A 19,723-nucleotide genomic window follows, 5' to 3' on the forward strand; every position below is an offset into this window, starting at 1 on the left:
CACACCGTCTCCACTTTGTCGCGGCAAACGGCTTCTCCTCCACTCCCCGCACCGTCTTGTGCGGTGTTCCTCAGGGCTCTGTCCTCAGTCCCCTCCTCTTCACCCTCTACATGCTCCCCCTTGGTGATGTCATCCACAGACATGGGGTAAATTTCCACATGTATGCGGATGATACCCAACTCTACTACCTCTCTGCTTCCACCCTCAACTCCAGGACTACTGGCGTCCTGACCAACTGCCTGTCTGACATCAAGTCCTGGACAAGGGCCAACTTTCTCCAACTCAACCCCAGCATGATCGAGGCCCTCCTGATTGGCTCGCGCCAGTGCCTCCACACCTCAGGCGCTGGCAGCATCAGCCTCCACAGCTGCACTCTCAACCTCACTAAGCCAGTCAGGAACCTGGGTATCTTGTCTGACCCTGAACTGTCCTTTCTCCCCCACATCCGCACCATGACCAGCACTGCCTACCACCACCTCCGCAATATTGCCAGACTCCGCCACCGCCTCACCCCTCAGGCTGCCGAAACCCTCACACACGCATTCATTATCTCAAGGCTCGATTGCGGGAACTCCCTCCTCATCGGCCTTCCCAACTCTTCCCTTCACAAGCTGCAGAATCATCCAAAACTCTGCAGCTCGTGTACTCTCACGCACCAGGCTCCGCGACCCCATCACTCCCATCCTCACCCGACTCCACCGGCTCCCCATCCCCCAAAGGAGCGAGTTCAAGATCCTCGTCCTCACCCTTAAGGCCATCCATGGCCTTGCCCCCTCCTACTTCTCTGACCTGCTGACTCCCTATCAACCTGGCCACTCCCTCCGTTCATCGGGCTCTGGTCAGCTCCATGTCTCCTGCCCGACCTACCCTAATCTCGGTGGCTGGGCTTTCAGCCTCTCTGCCCCCACACTCTGGAACTCCATCCCACGGTCCCTTCGCTTCGCTTCCTCTCTTACCTCCTTCAAGGCCGATCTCAAGACCCTTCTCTTCGATCGTGCCTTTGATCTCACTTCCACTTCTCTGCCTTCCCTCACCGCTACACCACCCCTCCCCCATGCTCGGGCCCCAACACCTGACTGGTCAGTGCTTTGGGACGTCCTCCCGACGTGAAAGGCACTCTATAAATGTAATTTTGTTGTTGTTGCTGAATGAGCTTCACAAGATACATTGTAAAGTGAGGTAACTGTGCATATTGTGAGCAAAATGCGGCAGCCAATTTGAATGCAGTGGTGTCCCACAAACAGCTATGGACTGAGTGACCAATTTTATTTGAGGGATTTGTTAGCCAGGACACCGGGATAACACATGTTCCCCCCCCCCACCCAGCCCCCTCCACTTACCCCCATCAGTACATCATTAACTAGTTTTCTCCCCTCTGAGGTGTCTGTGGGGAATGTCTGAGCTCTGAAGCTGTGCTGATGCAGGCTCTGTCATATACTCTCAGAGATATTACAACAGATGGATACGGATCAAGGAATGAATTGGAGAAGTTAAGAGCAAATTGAAAGCTATTAGGTTTATACACAGGCGGTGACACCCAGCTTATGAAGAAATATGGCTGGTTTCTCTCAGCTTAAGTGCACTGAGCACGTGCCCCAGCTGATCGCTCATTGTCCTGAACCGGCAATCTCTGTCTCTCATATCTATCCCTCCTCTACTTTTATCCTGTCCTCTCAACAAGATACAACAACAACAAGATTCCATTTATAAAGCGCCTTTCACGTCAGGAGGACGTCCCAAGGCGCTGCACAGTTGGGTCATGACCCGAGCAGGGGGGAAATGGTCAGGGTGAGGGGAGGGAAGGGAGGGAGCGAGGAGGGGGGAAATGGTCAGGGTGAGGGGAGGGAAGGGAGGGAGCGAGGAGGGGGTAGAGAGTCGAGAGGGGAGCTGAAGGCACGGTCAAAGAGAAAGGTTTTGAGAGCGGCCTTGAAGGAGGAAAGGGAGGAGGCGGCGAAGGCACTGGGGGATGGAGTTCCAGAGCCTGGGGGCTGAGAGGCTGAAGGCCCGACCACCGATGGTAGGGCGGTTGGGGCGGGGGACGTGGAGCAGACCGGAGCCAGAGGAACGGAGGGTACGGGCAGGTAGGTAGGGGGATAGTAGGTTGGAGAGGTAGGAGGGAGCAAGACCGTGAATGGCCTTGTAGGTGAGGATGAGGATCTTGAAATCTCCTCTCCTCCCCTCTCTCCTCTCCCTCAAAAAGAGAAGGGAGTTGCTCTCTCCCAGAGTCCTGGCCAACAATCCCCCAAATAAATTCGGACACTCACTCCATGATTGTTAATGGGACATTGATGGATGTAAATTAGCTGTTGCATTCGCCACAAAATACACTACACTTTACAGTAAATCCTGTGAAGCATCATGAAATGTCTCAACTACATGATAATACTCTGTATCAAATATAAGGATTATTATTACAACACGGAATAATGCATTGCATTTGATGTGGCGCCTTATCAGATCTTTGAGATGTCTTAAAGTGCTTCACAGAATATATTGTAAAGTGAATTGACTGTATATTTTGTGAGAGAAACACGGCAGCCAATTTCGCACAGCAGAGGCCCACAAACAGCCGTGCTTTGAGTGACCAAATTATTTTTTGAAGGGATTATTACCTCCGGAAAGTGATCTCCCAATCGACTGACAACTGGGTTCCTAATTACCTCTTGGGAAACAGGCATGTGGAATAAGAAAACTTGCCTAAGGTTTCACCCCTCCCAGGTCCTCTCTTTTGCGAGTGCGCTAACCACTACACACAGGTCTCCACTTTGTTACTGTGCTTCGGCATTGTGACTGCTGAGGTTGAGATTCAAAGATTCAACGAGGGAGAATATATCAGGTTATGAGGAAAGAGTAGGGAGTTGAAATGAACTAGAAAGTTCCAATCCTGGGCATTTCGCCTACAAAATACAGTCAATCCAATTTGTATTATACCCTGTGAAACACTTTGAGACGTCTCAATGACGTGATAATGCACTATATGAAATGTAAGGATCATTATTATGAACCTCGCTCCCGGGTTAGCCTAAAGGGCTGAAACCTGCATATTCCATAATTCCATGTTAGGCTGAAAATAATGTGATACAATACAGAGAAAATTAAACTAGAAGAGAAAGAGAAATGAGATAGGGGAAGACATTGAAAGAGAAAGATAATCCGACATAGAACAAAAAAGATATTCAAGAAAAAAACAATGAGAAAGAAAAAGAGACAAAAGAGAGAAAGAGAAAAAGTGAGAGAGGTAAAGAAAGAAGGTACAAATGACCAAGAAAAAAAGAGAAAGAACGAGAAAGAAGGACGAGAAAAAGACTAAAAGAAAGACAATGGGAGAAAGTGAGAGAAAGAATGAAAGAGAAAGAGACGAATAGAAAGAGAAAAAGAAAAAAATCGAACAAACAAGAAAGGAAAAGAAAAAGAATGAAAAAAAAGAAAGAAAAAGTAAGCGGACGAAAAGGAAGGAAGAACGAAATAGAAAAAAAGAGTAAGAGAAAGATGGAACAAATAAAAGAAACAAAAAGGGAGAGAAAAAGAATGAGCAGTGTTTGTGGTGAGCAATGGATAAAAAATGGTAAAAATATACACATAGAAACGTGTGAGTATGTTTTCTTTAGCACTGAATTGAAGCTATTAAGACCATTCACAGGCAATGACACAGTTTATGAAGACAAATTGTCTCTTCTTGCCAGAATCTCCTGTTGTGTGGTGCTGCAAAAGGCAGTATCCATCTACATAATAAACTGTCACAAGAAGGTCATCTCTACCTGCACCCACGTATCTCTCTATCTAAACTACACATATAAAGCGTCGCCACACAAAGATACATCACAACGGTCTCCACGAGACAAGCACGTCTCTGCGGAGTCTTTTTTTCTCGTCAGCCGAGTGTCTGACACACGCAGACACCCATCACCGTAGTTAAGACTATATATTTTGTGGGCAAAACAGCCAATTGCACACAGCAATTTCCCACAAACAGTCGTAGATTGAGTGACCAAATTACTTTTTTTTATTGAAGAGATTATTACCCCTGGAAAAGTGATCCACCAATCGACTAACAACCATGTTCCTACATGGGTAAACAGAGGAGTGTGGAGTAAGGAAACTTGCCTAGGGCTCCGCCCTGCCGAATCCTTCGCTGGCGAAGCGAATGCGTAACCACTGCACTACAGGACTATAGATGTGCTTCACATCCAGATGTGGTTCACCCACAGAATATAAAGTCAATTTACTTTGCAGTATAGCCTGTGAAGCACTTTGAGACATCTCAATGACATGATAAGGTATTTTATCAAATACAAGGATTATTATTATTATTAAGTCTCCAAACCAGACTGCGAATGAGACTCAAGCTGAGAGTTCCTCACGGAGCAAATTGGCTGCTCTTTTTGCCTACAAAACACAGTCACTACAGTTTATGATAAATCCTGTGAAACACTTTGAAAGGTATTCCAAACATGAAAGACACTTAAATGCAAGATTATCATTATATTCATGCCACCTACTCTACAAACTTTCTCTGTGTCTGCAAATGGAATGTGCACTCTATCCCTCTCCCCCAGATGGACGCACCCTGTGTACATAATTCCGGAGAGTATTAGGCACAGGTTGGCAAGAGCCAAGGCTTGGGGACCCCAGAGTGTGGGTTGGGATAACTGCTGGAGTCTAACCAGCTAAAACTGCACAGCTTACCATTGAGAATGTTTCACCTACAAAATGCACTGTCACTTCACTTTACAGTATATCCTGTGAAGTGCCTCTTGACGTGAAAGACACTATACAAATGTAATTTGTTGTTGTTGTATCAAATGTAAAGATTATTATTATTGTTTGACCTGTGCGGAGTGCATTTCTGCATTGCCATTGGTGGCCAAGCTTTCAGCTACTGCACCTTCTGTTCAGAGCTCCCCGTCTTTGGAAAACTTCCGGCATTTCTTTAACCATGTCCTCAGTCAAATCCATCTTCTCCTCTCTCTCCCCTTCTCCCCCTCCATGTGCCGCATCCACTCCACCCCTCAATTTCCCAGGTTCCAGTACAATCCCTGTGAAGGCTTTGAGACATTGACCTACGTGACAGTGTTGGTTGTTTCTCTTCTCTTCCTAGATTTCAGGCTCATGTCCAGACATTGGGTGAAGTTCGAGGCGGAGCTCAGTGACAATGCCACCAGCGGTCATTGTCCATCCCACATTAATCCGGTCAATTGATAATAAGAATAACAAGAATAAGCATTTGTGCTAAAATAGCTGACTTCCAGATCATTAGGTCACTGTCATTGCCACTTCCTGCTTTGCTGCGTGAGCAAACAGAAAGTGAAGTCTGTGAAGACCTTATGACCCAGAAGTCAGCCAATTTTGCTTGTCACGCAAAGAAACAAATGTCCAACTTGTATGTCCAGATCGTCGGGTCACTGCTGAAAGGACCTCCAGCTTTGCACCTGTGCGGTCAATGGGAGGTGACGATGGCAGTGACCCACTGATCTGGGAGTTGTCCTTTTTTTTCTTTTAGCACAAGATAGTCGGGGCATGGAATCAGTCAATGGTGCAGATATGCAATCCAACTTGTTGCAATTCCAAACACCACATTATAACAAGACTCCATACACTGTACAGCACTTGCACTTGATACTACATCTGTAATGGCAAAATAGCTCAAAGAATTTCACAAGGAAAAGTATGTAATTCATAGGCGAACGTGGCAGCCAATTTGCACACAGCAATTTCCCACAAACAGCCATGAAGGGAATGAATAATTTTCAAGACAGAGGTAGATAGATTTTTGTTAGCCAATGGTATCAAGAGATATGGAGCAAAGGCAGGTAAGTGAAGTTGATGTACAGATAAGCCATGATCTAATAAATTGGCGGAACAGGCTAGAGGGCTCAATAGCCTACCCTGTTCCTATGTTAATAAGTACAGTAGCTCTGTGTGATATACCCGGTAAAATGTTAGTTACACATCCTTTTTAAATACAATACAAAATACGTAAACACCTTGTTTATCGAACTCCAGGTACGGAACTCGGACCCAGCCGGACCTGCCCTGTCAAAAATTGGCTACCGTGTTTCGCCCACAAAATACAGTCAATCCACTTTACAGTATACTCTGTGATGTACTCTGAGATATCATGGAATCTTGTAGTATAGTGGGTATAATCCTTCCAAAATAAAACAATAATCTGGTTACTCCATGCACAACTGTTTGTGGGACAGTTTGCCGTCACGTTTCTCCCACAAAATATACAGTCAATTCCTGTGAAGAAAAACTGCAAGTCCAAGCGCTGATGTTGTGCAGATCTCTCAAATTAGCCCCTTACAGACTTTGTCTGTGGGCACACTGCATGCCTATAACTGTGCCTCTAGCTGCCTTTAAAATACGCTCAGCTGCTGTTACCAGAGTGAGACCACACTTTGGATACAAATGATGCACTGAATTTGCGTGTTAATTAGCTAGTGTTGTGTGTTTCTGTGTTTCTCTCTGTCTGTTACAACATTAAGCTAGCACGTCTTACACTGCTCTGTGCCTCCAACTTTCTAAACCAGAGAAACCATGCCAATACCGTCAGAACGTATCTCAAAGCGCTTCAAAACGCACACAGTCACTACATTACACAGTAAAATCCTGGGAAGCAGTTTGAGACGTCCTTTCAATGTGAGAGCCGCTATCAAGGGTAAGGATTATTGTTATAATATTAACTAACTGCAGGCATGAAGTCAACAATTAATTTGCATAGAACATTACAGCCGTCCAGCCTAGCTAGTCTGTGCCGGTGTTTATACTCCACACGAGAGAGGTCTATTCTCCTCTCCTATTCTGCTGTATTCCCTTTTCCTGTATTCCTCTCAATTCCCTTCTCCCTTGGCTATAGGAGGGAGAGGGTAGTGTCCTGTATTGTAGTGGTTAGAGCACTCGCCTCACAAGCGAGAGGATCCAGGTTCAATACCCGGGTAGGATGAAACATTAGGCAAGTTTCCTTACTCCACTCGCCTCTGTTTACCTAGCAGTAAGTAGGAACCTGATTATTAGTCTATTGACGAATTGCTTTTTGGGGGTAATAACCCCACCAAAAAAAAATGTGGTCATTCAATTTACGGCTGTTTGTAGGACACTGCTGTGTGCAATTAGCTGCCGGGTTTTGCCCACAAAACATACAGTGAATCCACTTCACAGAATACTCTGTGAAGCATTTTGAGACATATGAACAATGCAATAAGGCACTATATCAAATCCAAGGATTATTATTATTACTCCATGGCTGCCTCTACCCGGGATTAGTGTGTCTCTCCCTGCCTCTACCCAGGATTTTGTCTTAAAACTCAAGAAGACATAGATTCATGGAAAATCTCCAAACTGTCATTATCCCCGCTGCCTGAAATTGTTCAGTAAAAATGTTCTCACGGAGCTGTGGCAAGGCAGGAGAGGAAGAAGATTGAAGGTGAGCGGAGGGAAAGAGCAAGGAATTGGGACCGGAGGAGATTGGAGCATTATTTCACAGCAGAAATGTGCTGTAATTCCCAGGTCTGGGGAAAAAAAATACCATAAGAAGCGAGCTAGAAATGTGAGCATCTCTTTTACACTTCCCGTCGGGATTGAATACCGCAGTGCTGTGAGCGGATGAGAGGTTGTGCGCAGGGTTAGTCACCAGAGAGCAGCTCCCGTTATATCAGCAATCTCTTATAATATTCCTTGCATTTGATACTGTGCCTATCATGTCAGGAGGACATCTCAAAGCGTTTCCCAGGATTTACTGTGAAGTGTAGTGACTGTGTATTTTGTAGAAAAATACGCACAGCAACATCCCACAAGTAGCCATGGAGTGAATAACTAATTCTATCTGAGGGATTGTTGACCAGAAGGAGGGAGGGAGAGAGGGAGAGAGGGAGGGAGATCTTTAATGAATTGTGGGGGGGGTGGGGTGGGGGGTGGAGGAGGCGTGGGGATTTAGCTAGTTTAGATGAGGGAGCGCTAATAATCCTATAATAATCCTTGCATTTGCTATAGCGCCTTATCATGTCCTTTAGACGTCTCAAAGCGCTTCACAGAATATACTATAAAGTGAATTAACTGTGTGTTTTGTGGGCAAAACGCGGCAGCTAATTTGCAAACAGCAGCGTCTCATAAACAGTTGTGGATTTTTTTTTAAGGGATTATTACCCCCAGAAAACGATCCACCAATCAACTAACAACCAGGTTCCTACTTATAGATGTGTGTGGAGTAAGGAAATTTGCCTAAGGTTTTATCGTTCCTGGGAATCAAACCCAGGTCCTCTCATTTGCAAAGCGCTAACCAATACTTTACAGGACTCCACCTCTTGAATATGATGCCAATTACCCAACAGATCGACTTCAAGATTCTCGTACTCGTTTTCAAATCCCTTCATGCCCTCGCACCTCCCTACCTATCCGATCTGCTTACCCCCCACTCCACCACCTGCTGCATCAGCTTGGCGGCAGCCATGCTTTCAGCCACTACACCCCAAAGCTCTGGAGCTCTCCCCTTCAATCACTCCGCTTTGCCCCCTCTGTCCCCACTATCAAATTCCGCTTAAGGACCTTCCTTTTTGATCATGCTTATGGTCACCTCCACTTTCTCTCTTTCCTTGGTTCGAGGTCAGACTCTGCCACTGCCAAGTGCTCTGGGATGCTACCCGTGTGAAGGGCACTATATAAATGCAAGTTGTTGTTGTTGATACTTTCTGCTTCAACCACAGCTCTGATCAGTGAGGTCCACATTCTCACCAGCCTCTGTGTGAAGAAGTTTTTCCTAAAGTTCCATCCCTGAGATGTGTTACTGATGAGCTTATATTTACAGCCTCTAGTTATAGACTCACCAACAAGTGCGAACAGCCCATCAACGTCCACCTTATCAAATCCTTTCAAACCTTAAAGCCCTTGATCAGGTCCCCTGTCAACTCCAGAAAGAAAAGCTTGGACTTGTGCACGCTCTCCTGATAGCTGTGTCCTCTCCTCCCTGGGAACATCCCTGTAAATCTACACTGTCCCCCCTCTCTCTCTCTCTCTCCAATGCTACAGTATCCTTCCTGTAATGTGGTGACCACAACTGCACACAAGACTCCAATACACTCTGATGTGAAAATCCAGCATCCCACAATTAAGAAATCCTCTTACCTGTTTGGTCATGGAGTCGATCAGCCGAACATATACATCCTGCTCTGTTCGGATTCCTGTGGAAACCAAGACAGAGACAAAAATGAAATGGAAATTCACGGCTTAGTGCTTTTTTGATCCACTGATGTGTTACACCAAAATTCCCCGATTAGCTTACATTAAGGGAAAAGGGAGTTCCTCTTTTCCAGTGTCCTGGCCCATAATTCCCCAGATACAAATTTCGGTCTGTTTGCAATTGCTAATATTATTTTCACATTGTACATCTGACAGGGACCTTGAAATACAAACGGATGAAGCACTTTGAGACGTCCTCTCTACGAGGAAGGCTGTATATATGCTGTAGGTGTAAATTGATGCTGATGTTGATATCTCAGAGCGCTTTATGGTAATCATTGTTAAGTAGAGGGACTGTCTATATCTGGCTATGTGGGGCTATTTGTGGAACGTTCCTGTGTCCACAAAACACACTTTCACTCCGCTTTACAGTAAAATCCCATGAATAGCTCGGAGATGTCCTCCCATGGTGAAAGGATGATTATTATTTTATTTGTCAGTGTATTTGTAAGTAGAAGCATGCTATACTTTATGATAGCCAATTTCACAACCACAGCTGTTTTCAGGGCATCTCCTGGAAGTTCTCCTCTCTGCCATTTCCTAATTCCTTCTTCCACTAAATATATTTTCCTTTTGAGTAATTACTTTTCCTAAAACAAAGTTAAACATCCTCCCATTCCACTCTGCGTTCAACACTTTATCGCTGATTTTTTTAACCTCTTCACTTTTACAAAGGATAAACGGTTTGTTTTTCATTCCACTAAGGCTTACAAACCAGAAATAGCAGATACTCCACACACAGCAAACTGAAGGTGATAGCCTCGCACAATTCAATGGGGTTATTATCTGAGAATCAAGCGCTTGAGTAACAGGGATTCTGAACATACAATATAGAGTCCGGGTCCCTTTAATAATAATAATGTATAATAGTTAATAAGATTATTCAGAAATGGCTTGACACAATGTCTGGTAAACTAAATATCAGCCTCCAGTTAAAAATAGATATTTTAAGAAGCTCAAATATATTAAGAAAAGTAACACCTATTCCCATTTAAATGTCAGTATTATTGGTCTGGCTGACCCATCACTGAAAACTATTAAGAAGTTACCCCAATAGAGTGATTTAAAATGCAATAACATAATGATACTAATGATAATAAAGGCATGTAGTATTATTGATGCAGCTATCCCAAGTGATTACAATGTAAGAAATAAGAAACTAGAGAAGATCAGGAAATATATTGATCTACAAATTGAAAGTGGACTTATGTGGCAGTAGAAAACAAACATAGTTCCTATAATCATCAGTGCAGCTGGGACTGTTAATAAGATTATTCAGAAATGGCATGACAACATACCTGGTTAACAAAATATCAACCTCCTGTTAACAGTAGCTATTTTATGAAGTTTAAATATATTAATAAAAGTAACATCTATTCATATGTCACGTGGCAGTGTTATTGGTCTGGCTGACCATCACTGAAAAACACTTAGAAACTACCTCTACACAGTGATTTAAACTGTAATAGCATAAAAATAATAATAATCCTTGCATTCAATATCACAGCTTTCATGTCAGGAAGACATCTCAAAGCGCTTCACAGGATTTATTGTAAACTATTGTGACTGTGTGTTTTGTAGGCGAAAGATACAGCCAATTTGCACACGGTGATGTCCAACAGTGAACGATGCCCTGAAGTGAATGATCAATTTTATTTGGGGGATTGTTGGCCACAAAAAAACAGACAGAGTAAGTCCCTTCTCTTCTCTTTTCCAATAGTGCTGAGGGATCTTTAACGTTCATGTGAACAGGCACAGACGAGATGTCAGTTTGATGTTCCAACCAAAGTATATCAAGGATAAACAAAATGTGAGTTTCTCTCTGATTAAATTTTCATCACTGACTTCCAAGACTGTTTGTGGGCTGCTGTTGTGTGCAAATTGGCTGCCACGTTCTCCTGCAAAAATACACAGTCACTACACTTTACAGAAAATCCTATGAAGGACTTTTTGAGACGGTTTCACAACATGCTAAAGTGCTGTATCAAATGCAAGGATTATAATTATCATTATGAAAGCAATTCAATTTCTATGATTCCATGATTCTATGAATTTGGAGCATTGGGACATCTCAAAGCGTTTCACGGAATTTACTGGAATGTAATGACTATGTTATTGTGCAGCTGCACTATACCTTAAATATAGTGTAACGCCTGCCCCTTCCCCAACCCAAAAGATATATTAAATAGAAAATGTTTATTTGGCGTAACTTTAACTTTCACTGAATTTGTCAATTGGAATTATGTATAAGTGCTTTAAATGACATGCACCCCCACCCTCACCCACACACACCCACACAGATAATAATAATCCTTGCATTTGATATATTACCTTATTACATCATTGAGACTCCTCAAAGCGCTTCACAGAATATATTGTAATATGAATTGAATTGACTGTATATTTTGTGGGCGAAACACGGCAGCCAACTGCGAACAGCAGTGTCCCACGAACAGTTGCGGATTGAGTGACCACATTTTTTTGGAGGGATTATTACCCCCAAAAAGTAATCCGCCTATTGACTAACAACAGGGCTCCTACTTACTGCTGGATAAACAGAGGTGCGCGGAGTAAGGAAACTTGCCTAATGCTTCGCCCGGCCTGGGAATCGAACCCGGGTCCTCTCGCTTGCCAGACAAATGCTCTAACCATTATACACAGCAAAGTGAGAATCTTTCACACAGACAGACAGACATGTGTCACAGTTTCTTACCATTGCTGTACAGAAGTTGCAACTTGTAATGTACTCCATTGTTTGTCTTTTCCCCAGCTTGTTCCTGTGCAAATATATATATATATATTAATGTTTATTGTAAATTAGTAGCATATACTTGCAATTTGTTACTGGCCACTGGGATTTCAGTTTAAAATTAAGTGTGACCTTGGGTGTGAAGCGCAGTGTTAGGCTCTGGGTATAATGTACTGACAGTAAAAGGATGGGGGGAATGTGAAAGGGAAAGAGGGGACTTTAGAGAAGAGAAGGAAGGAGTCGAGTGAGAAAACGAAGGGAAACGAGAGGAGAGTGAGAGTGGAGCGGGTCAAAACGAGAGAGAGAGAGGGGGGAAAAAAGAAATAGATCAAGGAAGCAAAAAAGGGAAAGAAAATGAAAGAAATAGATAAATAACTGATTCAAGGTAGGGAGAAAGAGAGAAAGAAAGTAAAAGGAGGGGAAATAAAGAAATGAATGAAAGATAGATAGAAAAAGATGAGTGGAGAGAGAGAGAGCGAGGGAGGGAGGGAGGGAGGGAGGCAGAAAGAAAGAAAGAAAGAAAGAAAGAAAGAAAGAAAGAAAGAAAGAAAGAAAGAAAGAAAGAAAGAAAGAAAGAAAGAAAGAAAGAAAGAAAGAAAGAAAGAAAGAAAGAAAGAAAGAAAGAAAGAAAGAAAGAAAGAAAGAAAGAAAGAAAGAAAGAAAGAAAGAAAGAAAGAAAGAAAGAAAGAAAGAAAGAAAGAAAGATAGAAAGAAAGAAAGAAAGAAAGAAAGAAAGAAAGAAAGAAAGGAAGGAAGAAAGAAAGAAAGAAAGGAAGGAAGCAAGGAAGCAAGGAAGGAAGGAGTGGGGAAGCCCACCTTGTCCTTCTCCACGAAGTCCACATAGGCGGTCCTCTCTATCTCCACGGGTTGGCCCTGACGGTCATACAGCGCCAACACAAAGTGGAAGAAGTTGGACTTGCGGAGGTTGGAGGGCGGCTGTTTCTCAAAGTGTGACCGGGCCAGAGCCACCCCACTGCGGGCAGAGAGGGGAGACAGCCCGGGGTCAGCAGGCTACCAGCACCCCAGCCCCCACCCCCAGCCCAGCCCAGCCCACACCCCCACACCCAACCCCCACCCCAGCCCACACCCCAGCCCAGCCCACACCCCAGCCCACCCCACCCCAGCCCACACCCCAGCCCAGCCCACACCCAACCCCAACCCCAGCCCACACCCCCACCCCATACCCCCACCCAGCCCAGCCCACCCCCATCCCACCCCACACCCCCACCCCACACCCCACCCAACCCCAACCCCCAGCCCCAGCCCCCACCCCACACCCCAGCCCAGCCCACACCCCAGCCCCCAACCCAACCCCACCCCATACCCCCACCCCAAACCACCCCCACCCCACAACCCCATCCCACACCCCAACCCAGCCCAGCCCACACCCCAGCCCCAAGCCCCCACCCCAACCCACACCCAGTACAGTCTTCCCTCGCTTCCCTTCCCTTTCCCCTCTTGTCTCCCCCTTCTCTGTCCGCCTCCCCCCTCTCCCTCACCACCCCATCTCTCTCCCTGCCTCTCCCCCTCTCCACCCCATCTCTCTCCCTACCCTCTCTGCCTCTCCCCCTCTCCACCCCATCTCTCTCCCTACCCTCTCTGCCTCTCCCCCTCTCCACCCCATCTCTCTCCCTACCCTCTCTGCCTCTCCCCCTCTCCACCCCATCTCTCTCCCTACCCTCTCTGCCTCTCCCCCTCTCCACCCCATCTCTCTCCCTACCCTCTCTGCCTCTCCCCCTCTCCACCCCATCTCTCTCCCTGCCCTCTCTGCCTCTCCCCCTCTCCACCCCATCTCTCTCCCTACCCTCTCTGCCTCTCCCCCTCTCCACCCCATCTCTCTCCCTGCCCTCTCTGCCTTCCCTCTCTCCCTTCACCTCCCTGTGTTTTTCTCTCCCTTCCTCTGCTTTTTCTCTTTCTGTCTCTTCCTTCATCTCTCTGTCTTTTTCTCTCTCTCTCTGTCTTTGTTTCTTTCTTTCTCTTCTCTCTCCAGTCTTTTTCTCGAACTGTGTGTCTGTCTCTCTGTGTGCGCCACCCCCCCCCCCCACCCCAACTTTCTTTTTCTCTCCTCACTCTCTCTATCTATCTTCCTATCTCACTATGTATTTCTCCCCCTCTCCAAAACCCCTCTCAGAAAATAAACCGGGACATCATTGTACACAGTAATCCACAGTTTGTGTGTGTAATATTTCAGGCTAAACATGTCCTTAATTTTATATGAATCCAATTTAGAAACTTAAATGGAGAAAAAATACATTTCTAAACACTATTTGGGGATCAGATTGACTTGTCAAATCCCAGGTTATCCAGGGTATTTATATATATATAAATATATTTTATATTAAGAGAGATTATCCCGGTCAAGCGGGTTTATGATAGTACAACATAAATTAAAGTAGTTTTTTATGTTTTGATTTTTTTTACATATAAAACGTCTATATTTAGCGATGTGGAATGAAACCCCGGTCTGTGCCAGACTGACACTTTCACTGCAAACAGTAACTGGTGAAAGATAATTTGCAACTGATCTTAAAAGTTAACAGGACGTTAAAGTGTAGAAAGCGAATCTGTGTCTCTCTCCCTGTGTGTGTGTGTGTGTCTCTCTCTCTCTCTCTCCCTGTGTATCTCTCCCTGTGTGTGTGTGTGTGTGTGTCTCCCTGTGTGTGTGTCTCTCTCCCTGTGTGTGTGTCTCTCTCCCTGTGTGTGTGTCTCTCTCCCTGTGTGTGTGTGTGTGTGTGTGTGTGTGTGTCTCTCCTGTGTGTGTGTGTGTGTCTCTCTCCTGTGTGTGTGTGTGTGTGTGTGTGTCTCTCCCTGTGTATCTCTCCCTCTGTGTGTGTGTGTGTTTGTGTGTGTCTCCCTGTGTGTGTGTGTCTCTCTCCCTGTGTGTGTGTGTGTGTCTCCCTGTGTGTGTGTCTCTCTCCCTGTGTGTGTGTCTCTCTCCCTGTGTGTGTGTCTCTCTCCCTGTGTGTGTGTCTCTCTCCCTGTGTGTGTGTGTGTCTCTCTCCCTGTGTGTGTGTGTCTCTCTCCCTGTGTGTGTGTGTGTCTCTCTCCCTGTGTGTGTGTGTGTGTCTCTCCCTGTGTGTGTGTGTGTGTCTCTCTCTCTCTCCCTGTGTGTGTGTCTCCCTGTGTGTGTGTCTCTCTCTCTCTTCCTGTGTGTGTCTCTCTCTCTCTCCCTGTGTGTGTGTCTCTGTCTCCCTGTGTGTCTCTCCCTGTGGGTGTGTGTGTGTGTGTGTGTGTGTCTCCCTGTGTGTGTGTCTCTCTCTCTCTTCCTGTGTGTGTGTCTCTCTCTCTCCCTGTGTGTGTGTCTCTGTCTCCCTGTGTGGGTCTCCCTGTGTGTGTGTGTGTGTGTCTCTCCCTGTGTGTGTGTCTCTCTCTCTCTCCCTGTGTGTGTGTGTGTGTGTCTCTCCCTGTGGGTGTGTGTGTGTGTGTGTGTGTGTCTCCCTGTGTGTGTGTGTCTCTCTCTCTCTTCCTGTGTGTGTGTCTCTCTCTCTCCCTGTGTGTGTGTCTCTGTCTCCCTGTGTGGGTCTCCCTGTGTGTGTGTGTGTGTGTCTCTCCCTGTGTGTGTGTCTCTCTCTCTCTCCCTGTGTGTGTGTGTGTGTGTCTCTCCCTGTGTGTGTGTCTCTCTCTCTCTCCCTGTGTGTGTGTCTCTGTCTCCCTATGTGTGTGTCTCTGTTTCCCTGTGTGGGTCTCCCTGTGTGTGTGTCTCTCTCTACCTCTCTGCCTCAAACGCTCCAGAAAGAGAGATACAGAAAAGAGAGAAAAAGGCAGAGTGAGAGGGATATATAGAGACGGGAAAATAGAGAGAGAGAACGAAAGAATAGACGGAAAGAAACAGAGAGCGAAAGATAGAGAGAGAAACAGAGAGGCCGAGATAGAAAAATAGAAAGACGGAGAGAGAGACGGGGAGAGAGAAAGATATGCAGAGAGAGTGAAAGAGAGAAAGACACAGAGAAAGAGAAAGAAAAATAGAGGGAGAGAGAGGGGGGGGGGGGGTAAGAAAACTGGGGAAAGAGAAAGGAAGAGGGAGAAGAGTGGGAACAAGAGAAAGGGAACGATAGAAGAGAAGAGAGAGGGGAAAGAGGGTGGGAAAGAAAGGGAAAGAGAGAGGGAAATAGCGAAGTGAAGAGAGAGAGAGAGAGAGAGAGAAGGGAAATAGAAAGTAAGACGAAGTAAGTGACAGTGGGGAAAGAAGGAAAGGGCGAGAGGAAGAAAGAAAGTTAAAAAGGAGAAAAGCGAATAATAACGCATTCCAACATTAAAATAGGAGATGGGAGAGCGTTAAAGTCCGAACAGCTAACTTTTATTTTAATAAAATATTTTTAAAAAACAAGGTGTAAAACTGATCTGCAATGAAACAGAACCAGACTGACAACAAACTGAGAGGGACAGAGAGCGAGAGATACACACAGAGACACACAGAGAGATACACACAGAGACACACAGAGAGATACACACAGAGACACACAGAGACACACACAGAGACACACAGAGATACACACAGAGACAGAGAGAGATACACACAGAGACAGGGAGAGATACACACAGAGACACACAGAGAGATACACACAGAGACATACAGAGAGATACACACAGAGACACAGAGATACACACAGAGACACACAGAGAGATACACATAGAGACAGAGAGAGATACACATAGAGACAGAGAGAGATACACACAGACACACAGAGAGATACACACAGAGACACACAGAGAGATACACACAGAGACACACAGAGAGATACACACAGAGACAGAGAGAGATACACACAGAGACACACAGAGAGATACACACAGAGACACAGAGATACACACAGAGACACACAGAGAGATACACACAGAGACATACAGAGAGATACACACAGAGACACACAGAGAGATACACATAGAGACACACAGAGAGATACACACAGAGACAAACAGAGAGATACACAGAGACAGAGAGAGATACACACAGAGACACAGAGAGATACACAGAGACAGAGAGAGATACACACAGACACACAGAGAGATACACAGAGACAGAGAGAAATACACACAGAGACACACAGAGAGATACACACAGAGACAGAGAGAGATACACACACACAGAGAGCGAGAGAGAGATACACACAGAGACACAGAGAGATACACACAGAGAGAGCGAGAGAGAGATACACACAGAGACACAGAGAGAGAGATACACACAGAGACACACAGAGAGATACACACAGAGACACACAGAGAGATACACACAGAGACACACAGATAGATACACACAGAGACATAGAGAGATACACACAGAGGCAGAGAGAGATACACACAGAGACAGAGAGAGAGAGATACAGAGAGAGAGAGAGATACACACAGAGGCACACAGAGAGATACACACAGAGACACACAGAGAGAAACACACAGAGACAGAGAGAGAGATACACAGAGAGAGAGAGAGATACAGAGAGAGAGAGAGAGATACACACAGAGGCACACAGAGAGATACACACAGAGACACACAGAGAGATACACACAGAGACACACAGAGAGATACACAGAGAGAGAGAGAGATACAGAGAGAGAGAGAGAGATACACACAGAGAGAGAGATACACACAGAGACACACAGAGAGATACACACAGAGACAGAGAGAGAGATACACAGAGAGAGATACACACAGAGGCACACAGAGAGATACACACAGAGACACACAGAGAGATACACACAGAGACAGAGAGAGAGAGATACAGAGAGAGAGAGAGAGAGAGATACACACAGAGGCACACAGAGAGATACACACAGAGACAGAGAGAGAGATACACAGAGAGAGAGAGATACACACAGAGACACACAGAGAGATACACACAGAGACAGAGAGAGATACATAAACAGAGAGAGATACACATACAGCGACACAGAGAAAGACACAGAGAGAGATACACACAGAGATAGAGAGATACAGAGAGAGAGATACAGAGAGAGAGACGGCAGTGTTTTCTGTGCGGAGTTTGTCAAACACCAAATGGGCTCTTAATGCGGAACGTGGGGAAAGGCAGATAGAGAGAGAGGGGGAGAGGGGGAGAGGAAACAGATACAGAGAGCGAAGAGACCGAGAGATATAAACACACACACAGGCACAGAGAGAGACGGCGGTCAGAGATACACACACAGAGATAGACAGACACACACAGAGAGAACGAGACACACACACAAGCACAGAGAGACAGAGAAAGAGAGGCAGATAGAGACAGAAAGTCAGACAGACACAGAGAGACAGACAGATATACAGACAGAGGAGACAGAGAGAGACACACATACACATACACAGATACAGACAGAGACACACATACACAGATACAGACAGAGAGAGACACACATACACAGATACAGGACACAGAGAGACACACATACACAGATACAGACAGAGAGAGACACACATACACAGATACAGACACAGAGAGAGACACATACACAGATACAGACAGAGAGAGACACACATACACAGATACAGACACAGAGAGAGACACATACACAGATACAGACACAGAGAGAGACACAGATACAGACACAGAGAGAGAGAGAGGGAGAGAGAGAGCCACAGTCCAGGGAACTCGAGCAGAGCCGAGGAGCCGCACTCAAACGCTCGTCCTCCTTATTTCGAGCAAAACAACGCATTTGCACTCATCCCCTCTCAACACACACAGCGATGTAAAAACACAGCGGAGAGGAGCGGGGTCGGGGTCGGGGGGGGGGGGGGCGGGGGGTTTGCTTACCTCTGAGCCGCGGTGTTGGCGTCCAGTATCCCGCCAGCCTGCATCCAGGAGCGGACACAGTTCATCCCAGAGACCGGGGGCTCTTCCTTCATAGCTAAGCCAACTCGGGGAATGTTGTCCTGAATCGCAAACATCAGCCCAGCTTTTCGGTAGGGAGTTTTGCTTTACAAACGTCCCGACTCTCTCTCTCTCTCCTCTCTCCTCTCTCTCCTCTTTTCCTCTCTCTCCTCTCTCTCACTCTCTCGATCGTCCAATTGACTGGTATTCACAGCGTGACAATTATTCATTAATATTATTAATGTTATTTGGGGCGAGAGCAAAAGAGGAGAGAGGAAGAGTGTCGGGTGTGGATGTGGTGTGGGTGTTTTTGTACATCACTTAAGATATGGGATCGATATTAGGGAAACATATAATACATATATATATATATATATTATAGATATATATGGGATCGATGGGATTCTCTGGCCAGACAACAGCGAACTGGTATAGTAATAACACACACACACAAATAGCGATTGATTCCGTATCCCAAATGGGTGATGGGTTGTGGGTGTGTGTGAGGGGGGGGGGGGGGGGGAGGTTGTGAGAGGGGAAGGAGGGGGTGTCTTAAATATTGGATCAGCTTTTGGAGAGAGGGAGAAGCACACACATTCACACACACACTGACATGTCAAGCTGTTTTCTTAGGGGAGGGGTGGGGGGACACGATGGTTTGGGGGTGGGGGGGATGGGGAGGGGGAGAGGGGAGGGGGGAGGGTTGTTCTGGGTCGTAAATCGCAGAGCTAAAGTTGAGAATTCAGAAAACAGGGGTCCCAAATCCAGGCAGATCGACTTAAAATCTCTATTAGTATATATATTATATTATATTGTTTGGGGAAGGTCGACTGTTATTTAGCAAATATGTGATTTGTCCTTTGGGGGAGGGGATGGAGAGAGAGGGGGAGAGAGAGGGGGAGTGCAGGGAAAGGGAAAAAGAGTGAGGACTGGAGAAAGA

At 45.7% G+C, this 19,723-nt stretch overlaps 1 protein-coding gene across 1 annotated transcript in view; it reads right to left on the reverse strand.

Annotated features, from left to right (window-relative positions):
- The window catches only part of LOC103187261 (EBF family member 4), a 94,763-nt gene extending 75,741 nt beyond the window's left edge, over positions 1 to 19,022 (reverse strand). The window contains exons 1-4 of the mRNA XM_042343813.1: positions 18,727 to 19,022; positions 12,800 to 12,956; positions 11,948 to 12,011; positions 9,121 to 9,176 (exon numbers count right to left, since the gene is read on the reverse strand). Coding sequence (XP_042199747.1) covers positions 9,121 to 9,176; positions 11,948 to 12,011; positions 12,800 to 12,956; positions 18,727 to 18,860 — 411 coding nt within the window. The 5' untranslated portion in view covers positions 18,861 to 19,022. The remainder of the gene's footprint in view (positions 1 to 9,120; positions 9,177 to 11,947; positions 12,012 to 12,799; positions 12,957 to 18,726) is intronic.
- Positions 19,023 to 19,723: the final 701 nt, after the last annotated feature.

Source organism: Callorhinchus milii, unplaced genomic scaffold (genome assembly GCF_018977255.1).
Source record: "Callorhinchus milii isolate IMCB2004 unplaced genomic scaffold, IMCB_Cmil_1.0 Scaffold1, whole genome shotgun sequence".
Lineage (NCBI taxonomy): Eukaryota > Metazoa > Chordata > Chondrichthyes > Chimaeriformes > Callorhinchidae > Callorhinchus > Callorhinchus milii.